The following is a 15,164-nucleotide window of genomic DNA, read 5'->3' on the forward strand; positions in this document are numbered from 1 at the left end:
TTGCTCAGCGCTCCGGCGCGCGCCGCTCCCACACCAGGACGCGTCCGGACCCTGCCGGCCCCGCTCCCAGCCCCGAGGGACGCGGCTGGAGCCCGGGGCATGGGACGTGCCCGGCGTGGATCCCACGCACGCCAGAGTTGGGGAGCAAAGCTGCGAGCAGGTCGAGCACGCCGGGGCCGAGGGATGCGCGAGGTGCCCGAGCAGGCTGGGCAGGGACGGGCAGCGGTGCAGGGAGGTGGCAGCAGCAGAAATCCCAACACCGGGACCGCTCCCAGCAGGGGAAAGGTGAGGAGAGAAGGACGGGGAGCAGGGCTGTGCCCCAAGCTGTAGGCGCTGGCTCTCCTCCTGCCACCAGTAGCCTCCCAGTTCAGCACTGGGGAGGAACTGGAGGCTCCCGCGGCGGTGGGTGACGTCCTGGTGTTGTAGGGTCGCGCAGAGAGGCAGCGTCGCCGAGATATTTCGGTGGCGGTTTACCATAGGAAAAATTAGAGTCACAATATTAATTAATCCTCAAAGCACTTTACGAACATTAACTAATTAAGCCTCCCAACCCCTCTGCGAGGTGGGAAAGGTATCATTGTCCTCGTTTTACAGCTGCAGAAGATGAAGCTCGTGGAGGCGACGTGACTCGCCCAAGGTCACCGCGAGATGGGCAAAGGTGGGGATGGGACCCTGAGACCTCCCCGCACCCCCTGCTCCTGCCTGCAAGATCAGCACAGGACACAGCCGTCCCGAGGGGCTCCCCCCTCCAAATTTCTATGCCTGAAAAGGGAGAAAAACGAAGCAGGTGGTGGAAGAGGCAACGTTAAGGATAAAGGGGGTGCCCTGGGATGGCAGGAGCTAAGCGTTGTGGGGTGCCGATGAGGCCATCCCCTGAGATGGGGACCAACTCCAGCCGAGATGGGGACCCGAGGCTCAGCACAGGAGCCACCAGCTCACGGGCACGGTGCCTGCAGGGACAGCCCGAGCACGCTGAACCCACCCCACTACCGGCACAAGCACAGCACCTCACCCCAACACCACTGGGCTGTGCCTAAAAGCACCCCGAGGGGACAGCACCCCGAGGGGACTCATCCAGGGGGACACGGGGACAAACTCAGCCATCCCAAACCCTGCAAAACAGCAGCCTGGCTCGCGGCCCCATCCCTCACCCCAAGAGCTGGTGTGCGCCACACCACCCCGAGTGTGCCCCACGGGGGACCCTGGTCCCCACCCAGGGCAAACACTGAGTCACGGGCAGGGACCTGCGCCGCCCCACAGCCACCCGCACCCACGGACGCCGGGGGAGCCGCCGGTCCCAGCACGCAGCCCCTGGGGAGCCGGCGGGCGTGGGGCTGCACGGGGAGGGGGCAGAGATAAAACAGAGAACGCCGAGAGGGGTTTTATCGAGAGCAAAAACGACTCCGCGCGGTTTAAAAGCGATTAGAGGCCCGGCTGGGTTATCAACCGGTGTCTCAATCACGCAGCATCGATCCAGATAATAGCAGGCAATTGTTCAGATACAATATCATAAAGTCTCCTTAACTACAGCCATAAAGCTTCCCCCGCCTGCAGCACTCGCGGGCGCTCCCCGTGCCGTGCCGGGGCCGGCCGAGCCTCGTCCCACCGAGCACCCGCGGGCACGTGCTCGGCCCCGCTGCGGCCCCTCGGATGCTCGGCGCACGGAGCTGCCTCCTTCACGCCTCCGCTCCCCAAATCCCTCCCCTCGGCCAGCGCCACCAAGCTGCTCCCCTTGTCCCCATCCCACCTCTGAGCGGCACGGATGTCCAGGTACCCCAGCACCACGGTGCCTGCGTGGGGTCCGAGCCCCTCTCCCACTCGGTGGGGTCCCCATTGGGGTGGGCACCCCCTCACCTCCCCGCACGCCGCGGCCCGTCCCGCTGCAGGATCAGGAGGGGATGTGCCGAGCTCCCGCAGCCCCCCTCCTCGCCACCCCTCCCGGCGAGCGGCGGCGCTGGGTTAGGGCAGTTCAAAGCCGGCTGCCGAGATTCACCGTTTCAAGTTTTAATCCGTCGGATTTACGGTCGTTAGGAGAAAACGCGTGGTGACAGCCCCGGCCCCGCTCCGAGCGCCGTGCCCCTTGGCTCCGCCGCAGCCGTGGGGCGCCGAGAACCGGGGCTGCCGAGCTCCTCTGCGCCCTGCAAGGCACCGGGGGGCTTCTACAAGGGGGTCCCCCCTCCAAACCCCAGGCTCAAGGGTGGCCCCGCGCCCTGGCTCCCAGCTGCCCATCACCAGCTCTGCTTTGCAGCCGGAGGTCGGCAGGATTTCGGTCCCCGTAAGCTCCGGGGACACCTTCGTCAGTCCCTGCCCGCGTCGAGGAACACCGCTTCCGCGCCCGCCGCTTAATGAGCACAAAATATTTCCATGTTGCAATTACTTGGTTCATTTGTGCTGCTGCGGGCAGCGATTGCTCTGGGAAAATCCCCCTGGAGCTGCTGTAGAGCCCGGGGAGTGGGGAGGGGGTCCCCGGCCAGGTCCCCCAGGGCTGAGCCACCCCACAGCAGGGCCCGGCCCCGCCACGCGCACCCCACGGCGCCGCTGCTGCCCCATTGCCACCGGTCCCACGGCCGTCAGCACGTTCCACGGGCTGGATTCCCCCGTCCCCAGCACCACACCGACACCGCTGCGGCAGGAACACGAGCCGTGCCGGGGATGTGCACCACAGGACGTGGTGAAGCTCCCCAAGCACCAGGCTCCTCAAGCACCCTCACGCCCAGATACGGGCAGAAGCCGCCTTTTTGGGCTCGGGATGGGGGGCTCAGCTCTCTACCCCCCCCACGTTTTGCTCTGCTGATTCACACCAGCGGCCGGGGGAAATGGTTTGGGAGCTGACCTGGCGCCGCGCCAGAGCATCGGCATCACGACGGCATCCAGCAGGAAAATCCCGAGCGGGAGGCTGGAGGCACACAGGACCTCATTCCGGCCCTGCCCAGCTCCCCCCCGGGCCCGATCCCCAGCCCTGTCCCCACTCCCCGGGCAGGTACTGGGGGAGGATTTACAGCCAGGAGACCTCTCCCTTAGCCAGCGCCGCCGCTGCAGCGCCATCATTATAAAAACATTAAAACAGGTCGGTCACCAGCAACAGAGTTCATCTCGCTGCAGCTACACCTGGGCCCATAAATCCTCCCTTTACAAGCCAGCCCGGGTGGGATGATTTACAAGGTGAAACGAATATTAAAATGTTTAAGGGGAAAAAAAAAAAAGGCACAACAACCCAGCTGGCCTCCCCTCCGCATCCCACCAGGGCCAGGATTCGGTAACGGGACGCAGGGGTCCCGGGGACCCTTCCCAGCTCAGGGCTCTCCGTGCCAGGGCTGCGAACCCGCTCCAAAGCCGAGACCTGGAGCCAAAAAACGTGCCCGGCCGCTGGATGTGGGAGCCAGGCTGTGCCCCAAGCCACCAGCAGGGCTGTGGGTACCCCCTGGCTATGCCCAGGGCCATGGGGGGCTGCTCCCCATCCTTGTGTCCGGCACAGCCCCGTCCCAGGAGCCAGGGTGCGGAGCAGGAGGATGCACGGCACGGTATGGCACAGTACGGAGCCTGCACCGCCACGTCCCTCTCCGCCTCTCCGTGCACTCCGCAGATATTAATTGCTTAATTTAGCCTCTGGCAACGATCCTCACCTCAACGGCGGAGAAACTGAGGCTGGGAGGGGAGAGGCGATCCGTCTCTGCGTAGCGAGCTGGAAATAGGCTCCAGCGCTCCAACTCCCAGCTCATTGTCTTAATCGTGTGAGTACCCCTCCGCCTCATCCAAACGCCTTTCAGTTCGGAAGGCAACGCTCTGATTTATCGTTATTAATCAGCTTGGAAATATTTGCTGGAGTCCGGATTTCTGCTGACGTCCACCCGCCGGGGCTCGGCCACCTCCGCCCGCTGCTGCCCGGCCCTGGCGTGGCCGCAGGACCCGGCGCTGGAGAGCGCCGCTAACGAGCCCCGGCAGAAAACGAGCGGACGCGGGGCTGCCCCGTGCCCAGCCCGAGCAGGACCCCGGGTACTTGGGGACTTGAGAGCCCCGAGGAGCCAGCACAGGCGGGTAGAGCTGGGTGAAGGCGAGGGGAATTCTGTAAAGGTGACAAAAGGAGATGGGGGTTTTAGGAGCGGGGCGCACGCCGCATTGCGCACTCTGTGCCACGGTCCCGCAGCAGAGGACGATCTCTGTGCCCTGCTCCTGAGGCTCATTTCAGCCTTATGTTTGTGCCTCTTGCAGCAATGATATGGGGACCGTGTGGATGGCACGGGGGGGATCCCAATATCTTGTGGCACCCAAGCTCTGTGCATCTGCCTGGATCCAAGCAAACCAAGCCCCAAGGCAACACCACAAAGACGCCGCCGGGCAGGGGCTCCCAGCTCAGGGTGGCGAAAACCTCCCTGGGTAAAGGATTTGGGAGCCCTCACCAACACCCAGGCCCTGCTGCAGCCTGGAGAGCAGAAATTGGGCACCACCAGCAGCCAATTCGCCCCACGCCTCCCCGCTCCAGAAGGGCGAAAGTCCCCAAACCCAAACCAGGGACCCTGGGAGCTGGGGGGGTCATCGCTGGGGGAAGAGCAAATGGGGAGAAGGGAGCACAGCGGCACGGGCTCGGCGCCTCTTGTGTTTCTTAGAGGAAGGAAAATGGTGGAAACGCACAGGGAAGAGGAGCTGGGATGGAAACCAAAGGAGAAAGCTGCGGGGTACAAGGGGCACGAGGAGAGGCATTTCCAGCTCCCCCGTTAGGTTCACACCCAGGCAGCAAACCCCAGGAAGGAAACCCCAGCGAGAGCAGCCCCACTCCCACCGCCAGCCCCACGACGCCCAGGGGTCCCTGAGCAGCTCCGCAGCCACCCCGGGGAGGGGTGAGAGACCACCGAGCTGGCACCAGGAACCCCCCCGGGATGAGAATCACTCCGAGATTTGCAGAAATCACCTTCCCGGAGGGCTCCGGCACAGGCGGCTCCGGCGAGGTGTCCAGCAAATTGCCTTGATAAAAATAAAACAGAATTCGGAGGAGAAATGCAAGAGGAAATCTCGGCTAGCGAAAAGACCGGGGAACGTTTGTGCGACGGGGAACAGGGGAATTGAAGCTAGGAGGCCCTGCCATAGGGAGGGCGGGTATTCTTTGTGCGAAGGGCAGAGGAGGCGGATAAAGGCTTCTTTGAATTTTAGAGCAAGGGAAAAATAACTTTTTTTTTTCTTTTTTTTTTTTTTTTTTTAAGCAAATATCCAGGTATCCTTTTAACGAACAACTTCCATTTTCCCCTACAGCGGAAATGAGAGCAGCGCATCCCAGCTCAGAGCTCCGCACCACACGGCCACGACGGCCGCCCTGCGCCAACGGGGGGACAGACGGACGGGCTGCGGGGACAGACGGACAGGCAGCGGGACAGGGCGCAAACCACAGCATCTCGTGCCCCAAAACCCTCTCCCTCCCAGCCCCTGGCTGCAACGGGTGGGCGCCCGCAGCCCCCCCGGCCCCCAGGGCTCTGCCCTGGGTTTTTCCACTCCATTTCCTCCCCGCGGCCGCGGGAGATGAATCCCTCTGCCGAGGCAGGCGGCCGGAACGGCAAATCCAGCGGTGCCAAGTTTAATAAGAAACCCTGATCTAGAAAGCAGATAATAATTGGGATTATCGAGCTGCTGGGATGCAGCTTCCCCAGCACCGGGCAGCCCCTGGCAGCCGGGGGAGGGGGGACGCTCCCGACCACGGTGACACCCCTGGGGCCACCACCGGAGCGGGGAGCAGAGGGGCAGCGTTCGCTGATTTATTCCAAAAAAAAAAAAAGAAAAAAAAAAAAGAAAAAAAAAAAAAAGGAAAAATCAGAACCCCACCCTTTCTGGATGCAGCAAGCAGCCGGCACATGCAGCACGAGGGACTGGTTGCCCCCACGTCACCTGGCTCCCCCCCCGCCTCCCGAAACACGGCCGTCCCCATCCCCATCCCCGCTCCCCCCCGGCACCGAGCTCAGCCGCCGAAATAATCCCGTTGCGGTGGGATTTCGCGCGGGCCGCCGGGTTCAGGAGCTTTTTTTCCTCAGCGGAAACGGGATTGGTAAAAGGAAGAATTGGGATTTTTTTTCGAGTTCTCTGCAGGGTCAGGCTTGGCTGATTTTATTCTACTGCAAGTATAAATAGGGCTTTTTAAATAAATAAAAAAGAAAAAAAAAATCAAGGCAGCCTAAATAAAAACCCACTAGAAGACACAGCAAGAAATCCTTCTGGAGGACAGGGAGAAATATCTGTAGCGGGGCTGAGTGCTCAGAAATATTTGTATTTGCTGTCTAAACACTTTATCTGTTTCCTAGCACATGGGAGAGTTTTGCTCTCCCTGTAATGCTAAAGAAAAAATAAACCGATACAAATAATTTCTCCTCTTCCACAGGAAAAAAAAAAAAAAAGAGAGAAAAAATCCAACAAAACTTGGTTTGAGACGTATCAGGGGAAACGGCAAGTATTTCCACTGAAACTGGGCTGAGCGACGTGCTAACAGAATAGGAGATGCAGCAGGAGGAGGACCAGACCCCGCGGTCTAATGGGGCTTTTTTTGCCCCTTCGCCCTTCGCTCGCCTCCTGCCAGCCCCGCGGCACAGAGGACCCGAAATAAAGTTTAATTCCTGTGGGGATCTCAGGGTTGCGTGGGGAGGAAGCCTAAATAAGAGCACGCTGCTGTATTCCAGGAGGAGGCATCGAGCGAGGGGCTTACACCCGACGGACCCCGGGGACGGGGTGGGAATGCCGGCGGTGCGCACCGGGATTCCTGCGGAGGCGCGGGGCTCGCTGCTGCCTTTGGGCAGAGGAGCGGCTCCAAAGGTCCAAGCGCGAGCCCTGCAGCCCCTCGTGCACGCGCCTCTGCACCAACGTGCACGTGGGGGCTACGGGAGGAGAGGGAGAGCCCCACGAGCACAAAGAGAGGCCGGGGGAACCGAGAGAGGCAGGATGATGGCGAGGGCGCCCATGGCCACGTCCCGCGGCCGCGCTCGCTGCCTCCTCCTCTCACCGCAGGGCTTGGAAAGCGGGCACGGGAGGAACAAAATTCAAAGGGTGGGAAGGAAACACACAAAGATGGTCTCGGTCTCCGTTTCTCTCAGCACCCCTCGTCCCTCCGTTAATGACCTGGAGGAAAATGTCAAACGGATCCAAGCAGGGCTCGGAACCGAGAGCTGGGCTCTCGCTGGCTCCAGCACTCGTTGGCTTCACTGGAGGCAGAGACGGCCACGCTCCGGGGCATTTAAATCACTCCTGGGATCAATCACCAGTGGTTTCCCATGCCACCTCTGTCCTTGGTGCCACACCGAGCCCTGACGGGGTCCAGCACCGGGTCCAGCACCTCAGTGTGTCCCTCATTAGGTGGCCGGATTGGGGCATCACTGCCACGGGGCAGCAGCCAGGCGCTCCTCATGGGCACAAGGAGCCGGGCAGTCGTCCCCTATCTTCGTTATTATTCTAGCGAGTGCCTTTTCCTCCTTTGTTTCGTCTCCCCCCGTTGTGGTCGCTTTGACCGCCCCGTCCCCCTCTGAAGTTCGGGATCCTCCCACCCACGCCCGCTCCCAGCGCAGGGCGGCACAAAGCCCGGCTTCAATCGGCGTGGGGCGGAGGCGGGCGCCCCCGGTTCCTCTGCAGACCTTTTTTTCCCCCATTTTGCCTGCAGTGCCTTCGCCAGTCAGCACATGGAGCGGCCGCGTGAGCCACCACGGCCCTGCACGACTCCAGGGCAGGGCCAGGATCTGGCAAACATGGACCGAGGGCGCTGGGTACGAGCAGTGCACAGCCTCTGCCCTGCACAAACCCTTGGCCACGAGGTTGGGTCCCACCAAGGGATGGGACCGGGCGGGAGGAGCTGGTTTAGCCGAAGCAGAGCAGGATTTGCCGCACCAAGGGCACACACGATGCGTAAACTTGGAGGAACTGCGTTTTTAGCGAGCGTGGCCAAAAGGAAAGATGCGCCCTATGCATCTTTGTGAGAGTTCCGTCATTGCGAGGCTGCTCGCTCGTCTTTCCAGCTGCAATCCCTAAATTTGGGGCTCGGCATGGGACCCTCTGCAAAGCCCTTCCCTTTGGTGCCCGCAGACCTGAGCCAGCAGCAGTCCCCAGCCCCAATATCCCGCTGCTGCATCCCCACTTGCCACAGAGCCGGGTCCCACGGCGGCCTCATGAAGCGGGGAGCGGCCAGACCCCCAGCCCCACACCTTCCCCCTGACCCCCAGCCCCACACCTTCCCCCAGGCGCCTTGGCGGGCAGCGTGCCTGAAAAGCAGCCCACCGCACACCCTCCGCTCCTCTTGGCTTTTGAGTAAGGAGCCTCATTAAGAGGTAATTAGCTCTCGAACAATGGGAAGCTATTTAGCAGCCCAGCCACAGCAGCATCAACAACCAAAGGGGGAGAGAAGGGAGGAGAAATAAATAACCAACGGCGCTGCGACCGCCCAGGAGCCAGCGGGACCGCGGGACGCAGCACCCTGCCCGGCCCCGTTGGCACCAGCCCTGTCCCCGGCACTTTCCTTGCAGGTTCCTGCTGGGGACAACCCAGCCCCAGCACATTGAAGGGGTTGGATGAGCCCGAATCACCCCACGACAAGCGCCCAGCCCTGGACCATGGTGGGGACCCCAATCCCAGGAGGGTGACAACAGAGAAGGGTTTTCTGGGCTGCTCGCTGCTGGGAAAGGTGCAGGCTCTTTACCAAAAGCACGCACGCCTTGACCCACCAACGAAATACAAGCCCTGATTTTGGAGTCACCATTTCAGAGATGTCTCCTCAATGATTTTGGCCATGACAGAGCATCAGCCTGCCTGCACCAGCACTTTTTGGGTGCCGGACAGTGGAGCGGTCATCCCCTGCATGGAGGTGACCCCGTGGCCAGGTAATCCAGTGCTGGGCTTGGCCCCGTAATCACGCTCCGAGCACACGGAAATGGCAGGACTGGGATCACGTTGGTCTCAGATGGGCCGTGGAGGAGGAAAAAAAAATAATAATTACCTCCTCCTAGGGGCTGCAGGTTACAATGCCATCGTCTGATGGCCTCCCCTACACCCCACTAAACCCAACGAGGCAGGGCGAGATCTCTGCCCCGACGGGGAAAAACGCCCGGGATAAAAAAAAAGGAAGCCTCTAAAACCGTGATTAATATCTAGCACAAAAGAACCAAAATTTCCACCACCAGAAATGAGGAGCTATTTAAGGAACAATTGCAGCAATTTTGCAGACAAGCCGGCAGATGAACCTTGTCAAATTTATGCACGTATTGACACGGATAGCCCCAGCCACCGCCACGTGGGTCGGCCGCGCGTACGCACCGAGACGGACAGACAGCTGGGCGAGATGCTACCTGGCGCTGGCATCCGTGTTCCCAGAGACGTGAAACCCCAACTATTTATAGCCCTCAGCCTGCAGGTAGAGCAGCGGGCGCGTGCCACGTGCAGATGGCTACGGGCGCGCTGCTGCCCACGCAGGGGGATGCCGGGTGGGCGGCCGTGGGTGTTTGTGCACGGGGATTATTCGTGTGAGCGCACAAGATACACGCATCCGAGAGGGCTTTGAAAGCTCCACAGCGGTACCCGAGGGCGTCTCTCTCCCCCTTACCCTCTGCGGGGCTCCCTGCCCGTCCTTTGTGCCCCTGGGACCAGCACGAGTTCGGGTGGTGCGGGGCCGACCTGCGGCTCCCGGCCCCAGCCTCGCATTAGGATGCGGCGCGTGGCCGGCATCTGGATACCAAACGGGCGAGCAGTAGGGAATGTAATTGCAGTCCCCGGGAAGGGACGGGGAGAGACGGAGACAGGCGGGGAGAGAAAATCTTGTCACAGGCGCTGGACCTGGTTGTATCTGCTCTCTATTAACCGCGCCGCTACAGCCCTTGGCTGGTGAAGAATAGCTAACACGGCTTAACGGTCTGGAAAAAGAGGGGTGGGAAGGGCTGCGAATGATCGCAGCACAAAGGGAAAACGATACAAATGAAAACTCAAAAAAGAACTAATTGCGCAGGATGGCCGAGCTGGCCGAGCAGCGGCGGCTCCCACCCCGAGCTCCCCTCACCACCCCCAGGAGCTGCCCCGGCCCCACTGGGACAGGGGACCCCGAGCACCGTGCTCGGGCCAAGAGCCGGGAGCTGGGAGCTCCGTGGTGGTGTCAGTGCAGACCCCCAGCGTGATGCTCGTGGGCTCCAGGGAGCACCACGGGATGGCCCCAAAGGTTTGTGCCCAACCCAGGCAGCCCCGGACAGGAACGGAGCCTTGGAAAGGAGCCCACGGCACGGAGAGCACCCAGCCCTGCCGCAGATATGGGAGTGAGTGCTTGGCACCAAACCTTCCTGCTGCAGTGGTGAATTCCCCCTGGAAAAACCACCGTGGGTTTTCCTCATTCCCTTGAACGAGGAGCCTGCTGCCACGGCCATCACTGCAGCCCCATGCACCGGGCAAGTTTGCTCAGGCTGGGGCTGGGAAATCGCCGCCAAGCACGGGTGGGCACGGCCCCGGCAGCCACGCACCGGGCTCCGGGACAAAGCAGTGGCCGGCCGGCACGCCACGGGCTCTGCCCGCGTGCCACCAGCTGCCTTCGGAGGCGGCAAGATGGGAAGAAGCACGCACAAAGGCTCCATCGCCCCAACTCCCCCCGTGCCGCAGCTCGGGCCCCTCATAGGACGCACAAAAGGAGCCCCCAAAAGTCCCCCTGTGTCCCCCCCAGTGAATGTCCCCGCTCGGAGACGTTTGCCTGGTGTCCCCAGCCCCGGCCTGGGGAGCGCAGAGCAGCGGAACAGAAACCCCAGCTGTGCTCACAACACCAAGAAAAAAAAAAAAGAGAAATAGAAAATAAGCTTTCCAAGGCACAGAAATGACTTCACAGTTAAATATAGGCCATGGGTAAAATCTAGACCATTTACAGCATTTGTATCTGTACTGTAAATAGAGAGAGAAAAATACCTAACACTTTGCACATTTCTCTCTCTACAGACACAGAAATACGCGGCTGCATATGGGGGAATTGCATTTGGCTGCAGGAAAACCATCATTCCGGAATTACTGTAACCTGCCCATTACGGAGCTGCAGGTGGAGCGGGGAACGAGAACAAATCCCAAATTCTAAGCCTTTCCTTTTCTAAGTCTCCCCTTCGTGTCCAGGAGGTTTCCAACCGTGGCCCCGAGGCTGGAATTCCGGATGGGTTCTGGAGCTGTCGTGGCACGGTGACGATCCTTCCCAAAACCTTTTGTACCCCTCAGTGCTGAGGTCTCCTCAAGCCCCGATTTTTCCTGGTACAACTCGGTGCAAGCTGACCAAGAGGCACACCACCATGTCCATCACGGCACGGGGCTCGCTGTGGTGCTGGGGGTCCTGCACCAGCGCTGGCAGTGGCCGGAGACCCCGACGCAGCCGCGGTGCCGCCGTCCAACAGCAGCATTGTGCCGGGCTCCCCGCCTCGACCCGCTGCTCCCCGGCCCTGTGCCAAAAAATCCACCCCAAGGATGGCACCAGCCGGGGTTGTGGTGAGCCCTGGACACGGCCCCGTGTGGGGCAAAGAGGTGCGGGTGCATCGGTCTGCATACACGCCACCAAACCCCTCCGTTACACGCAGATACCGAGGCACCGTGGTGCATAACGACACGCTCTCCCTCCTTCGGCTACGTCCCGAGCAGCCAAACCCATGGAACCTTTCCCAAACGTGTGTTTGCAAAATCATTAAAAAAAAAAAAAAATCTCTAAATCCGTGGCGAGCAGCTAAATATCCCCACAGAAGAGGCAAATTGCAGCATCTCGATGTAACACTTATTTTTAATTTGGGCCCAATTATGAAATATAGAATTATTCTAATCTGGGCAAATTGTATTGACCATGAGATTTATTACCGTCTTTTATAGAATATAGATTGCAATATAAAACAGAAGAAAAACATTTATTGCCAGATCAGGTACGCAGGTTCAAACAAGCAGAGGGCATTTTCTTCTCTCTCTTTTTTTTTTTTTTTTTTTGGTCTTCTTTACATCCCTTCCGATTTCCCTCTTATTAAACGAGATGGTGGGGGAAAAAAAAAATAAGAAGGAAACCAAGAGACCAGAAAAGGCACACACTGATTACTCCTCGTTTTTAAGAACGAAACGGTCTTCTAGCAACTCCGGAGACACGCCGAACCGCTGCTAGGCTCCAAAAGAAAAATAAGCAAGAAACTCGGCAGCAAATCCTGCAACGTCTCACGATTGCCCTGGATTCCCGAGCCCCCAACACGCACGCGGGGAGCCCCGCGGCCACCCGCAACGCGGGTGCTGCCATGCTGGGAAATGTGGGTCACGGCGCAGACCCGGGCGCTGCCGGCGCCTGCTGAAACCCACGAGCCATTGTCTGCTCCCTCCTTGCATCGATTCCTACTTCCTTCGCCCTATTTTATGTTTTTTTTCATCCCCCCTTGAAAACATCTCCTCCACCAGTGTCAGAACCGGCAGCCGTGGCTCACCACCACCACCCGGTCCGGGGGGAGCGCGTCCCTGCAGTGCCCAGCCCGGTGCTGTGGGACGGTGCCGGGGCACAGGGCAGGATGCAGTGAGGTGCCCGGCACTACGGCGAGCAGCTCGGCACCGATTTTGGCTTTTGGTGCTGCCGTAAGAACCCACGGGCATGGGCCCCGACCTCGGGGTGATGCCGGCCCCGTCTCCAACCAGGACGATGCCCAAGCGCGTTGGGCACCAGCGGGCCCAACGACCCCGTCCCATCCCAGCGGGGCCCTCGCACGTTGGGCGTTTTGGAGAACAAAAGGGAAAGAGCCCAAACTGCGACACCGCAGAGGAGCGGCCACTGTAACCAAAAACTTTGCAATGGGAATGAAAAAAAAAAAAAAAAAAAAAGGAAAAGAAAAAAAAAAAAGGGAAAAACCCTCCCTCTTACAACCCCCCACAAAAATGCAAGGGAGATAATAAAATCCATATGCAAGGCGGCCGGCCCACGGAGAAGGCCCCGCCGCGCACAAAGGCGCCCGCCGGGCGTCCCGGCTGTTGGGGCACGGGTGGAGGCGTGAGGCCGCGGTGTCACGGGCGGCTGAGCCCCACCGGGGGCGCACGGTGCTGGGGCCGAGATGATGCTGGAGCAGTTGGGGGGGTCCCCGACACCCCCATCCCACCCGTGCCGTGGGGATGGGGCTGTGCGGCGAGCCCCGCGCCATCCGTCCCGGCACCTCCTGCGGCACCGAAACGCCACCGGGACCTTGGATGGAGAGTGGGGTCGTGCTGGAGGAACCCGATTCCCTCTTGAAGCATCAGAGGGGGAAATCCTCCCGGCCTCGCCAGCAGCACGGTGCCACCCGTTGGGATGGGACGGGCGAGGAGACGCCTGCTTCACCCCATCAACCCCAACCTGGGGCACCCAAGGGGGCTGGCACCCACCCATCAGGGACACGAGCGAGGTGACCCTGTGCTCACAGCAATGCTTGGCTCGTGGCGGGGGGTTCTGGGGCCCTGCTTAACTTTTATAAACTGGGGGAAGAACGGGTGGCTTTGGTGGCAGTGATTTATTTTCTCTTTTAAGGGAGCCTGCACAAATCGGCCCCTCCGAAACCCGGCTCGGACCCGTGTGGGGCAAGCGGTGGGGGCCCGGTGGTCCCAGCCCCCCAGGCAGGGCTCCCTGAGGGCTCTGGGGCAATTTTAGGGGTTTTCAGAATTACAGACAAAGAAACGCAACAGAAACCAAACTCTCCAAAAACAGCAAAAAGCCAACGGTAACGAAAATAAGAAAACCACCGCCGTAACGGAACGGGAAAATGGGGAACCGAGGCACCGGGAGCAGCCTGGCCGCCTCCGCCCTCCCTCTGCGGGCTGGGGGCTGCGGCTCTCCGGTACCGGCAGGGTCCCCCCGGTGCTCCCCCCACCCCCGGTACCCCCTCCGATACCCCCCCCCCGGCCACCCCCACCGCTTTGTTGCGCTCGGCGGCTGCGGGCAAACTTCGGGAGGGTCCCGGGCGGGCACGGGGGAGCTCGGCGGGCGCAGAGAGGGGGGGGGCAAGCCGCAAAACCCCCTTTTTTCCAAAATCCTTTTTTTTTTTTTAAAAACCCACGAACCTGGGGGGGGGGGAGGGTTCTCACCTGGGGTTGCTGCGGTTCCAGTACACGGCGTAGCGGTCCGACACCACCTTCCCGGGGTCGTCGGTCCAGACGCAGACGCCGACGAGGGCGGCGAGCAGCGCGGCCGCCTCCCAGCGCGGCGGCATCGTCCCGGAGGGCGGCGGGCGCGGCTCCGGCCGGTCACGGGGGGGCGGCGGCGGCGGCGGCGGCGGCGGAGACGGAGGCGGCGGAGACGGCGGAGCCCAGGGGCCGGCCGGGGGCTGCGGGCGGGCGGCGGGGGGCAGCGGGGGGCGGCCGGGCGGCCCTCACCATCGCCCCCGGGAGCCGTCAGCGGGGCGACTTGGGGGCGACCGCGGCGCGGCGGGGCCGGGGCGGCGGCATCCCGGGGTGCTCCCCCACCCCCCCCACCACCACCCCCCCCCCAAAAAACAGCAGCACCGGGGGGGCACCGGGACGGTGCCGCGGGGCCCCGGGAGATGATGGGGATGCTGCTGCTGCTGCTGCTGCCGCTGCTGCCGTTGCCACCGGCACCCCCCCCACCCCCCCCGGTGCCCGGCCCGAACTTCGGGGTCCCCGGGGCGGCCCCGCACCTGTGGAGCGGCGGCGGGGATGGGGAGGGACCGGGGGGAGGAAGAGGAGAGGAGGAGGAGGAGGAGGAGGAAGGGGAGGGAAGGGAAAGGGAGAAGGGGAGGGGGGGGGAGCCCGGCGCGGCCCACGGGGGCTCCTCCGCCGCCGCCGCCGCCTCGCTGCCCGGGAGCCCCGGCGAGACAAAGGCCGGGCCGGGCGGGCCGCTGCTCCCCGAGCGCCTTCAGTGCCGCCGCGCCATGCTGCGCCGCCGCCCCGCCCCGCCCCGCCCCGCCCCGCCCGAGGCCACGCCCCCTACCGGGAGCCACGCCCCATGGACACGCCCTCTACCGGGAGCCACGCCCTCTACCGGGAGCCACGCCCCGGCCACGCCCCGCCCCGCGCCGCCGCTCCCCTGCTTCGTTCGCCCCCCCCCCCCGAGCCCCATTGTCGCCAACGGGGGACGGGGAGGGGTCGAGGGGGAGGGAGGGGGGTGCAACCGGGGGGGGCTTTGTAAAGGGGGGGGCGGGGGGAGCATTGCAAATTGGGGGGGCATTGCAAAGGGGGGGGCATTGCAAAAGGGGGGGGCATTG

General features: G+C 62.1%; 1 protein-coding gene across 1 annotated transcript in view; it reads right to left on the reverse strand.

Annotated features, from left to right (window-relative positions):
* The window catches only part of EFNA2 (ephrin A2), a 42,256-nt gene extending 27,437 nt beyond the window's left edge, over positions 1–14,819 (reverse strand). The window contains exon 1 of the mRNA XM_084499070.1: positions 14,029–14,819. Coding sequence (XP_084355196.1) covers positions 14,029–14,153 — 125 coding nt within the window. The 5' untranslated portion in view covers positions 14,154–14,819. The remainder of the gene's footprint in view (positions 1–14,028) is intronic.
* Positions 14,820–15,164: the final 345 nt, after the last annotated feature.

The sequence above is a fragment of the Aythya ferina genome, assembly GCF_964211825.1.
Source record: "Aythya ferina genome assembly, chromosome: 26".
Taxonomy (NCBI): domain Eukaryota; kingdom Metazoa; phylum Chordata; class Aves; order Anseriformes; family Anatidae; genus Aythya; species Aythya ferina.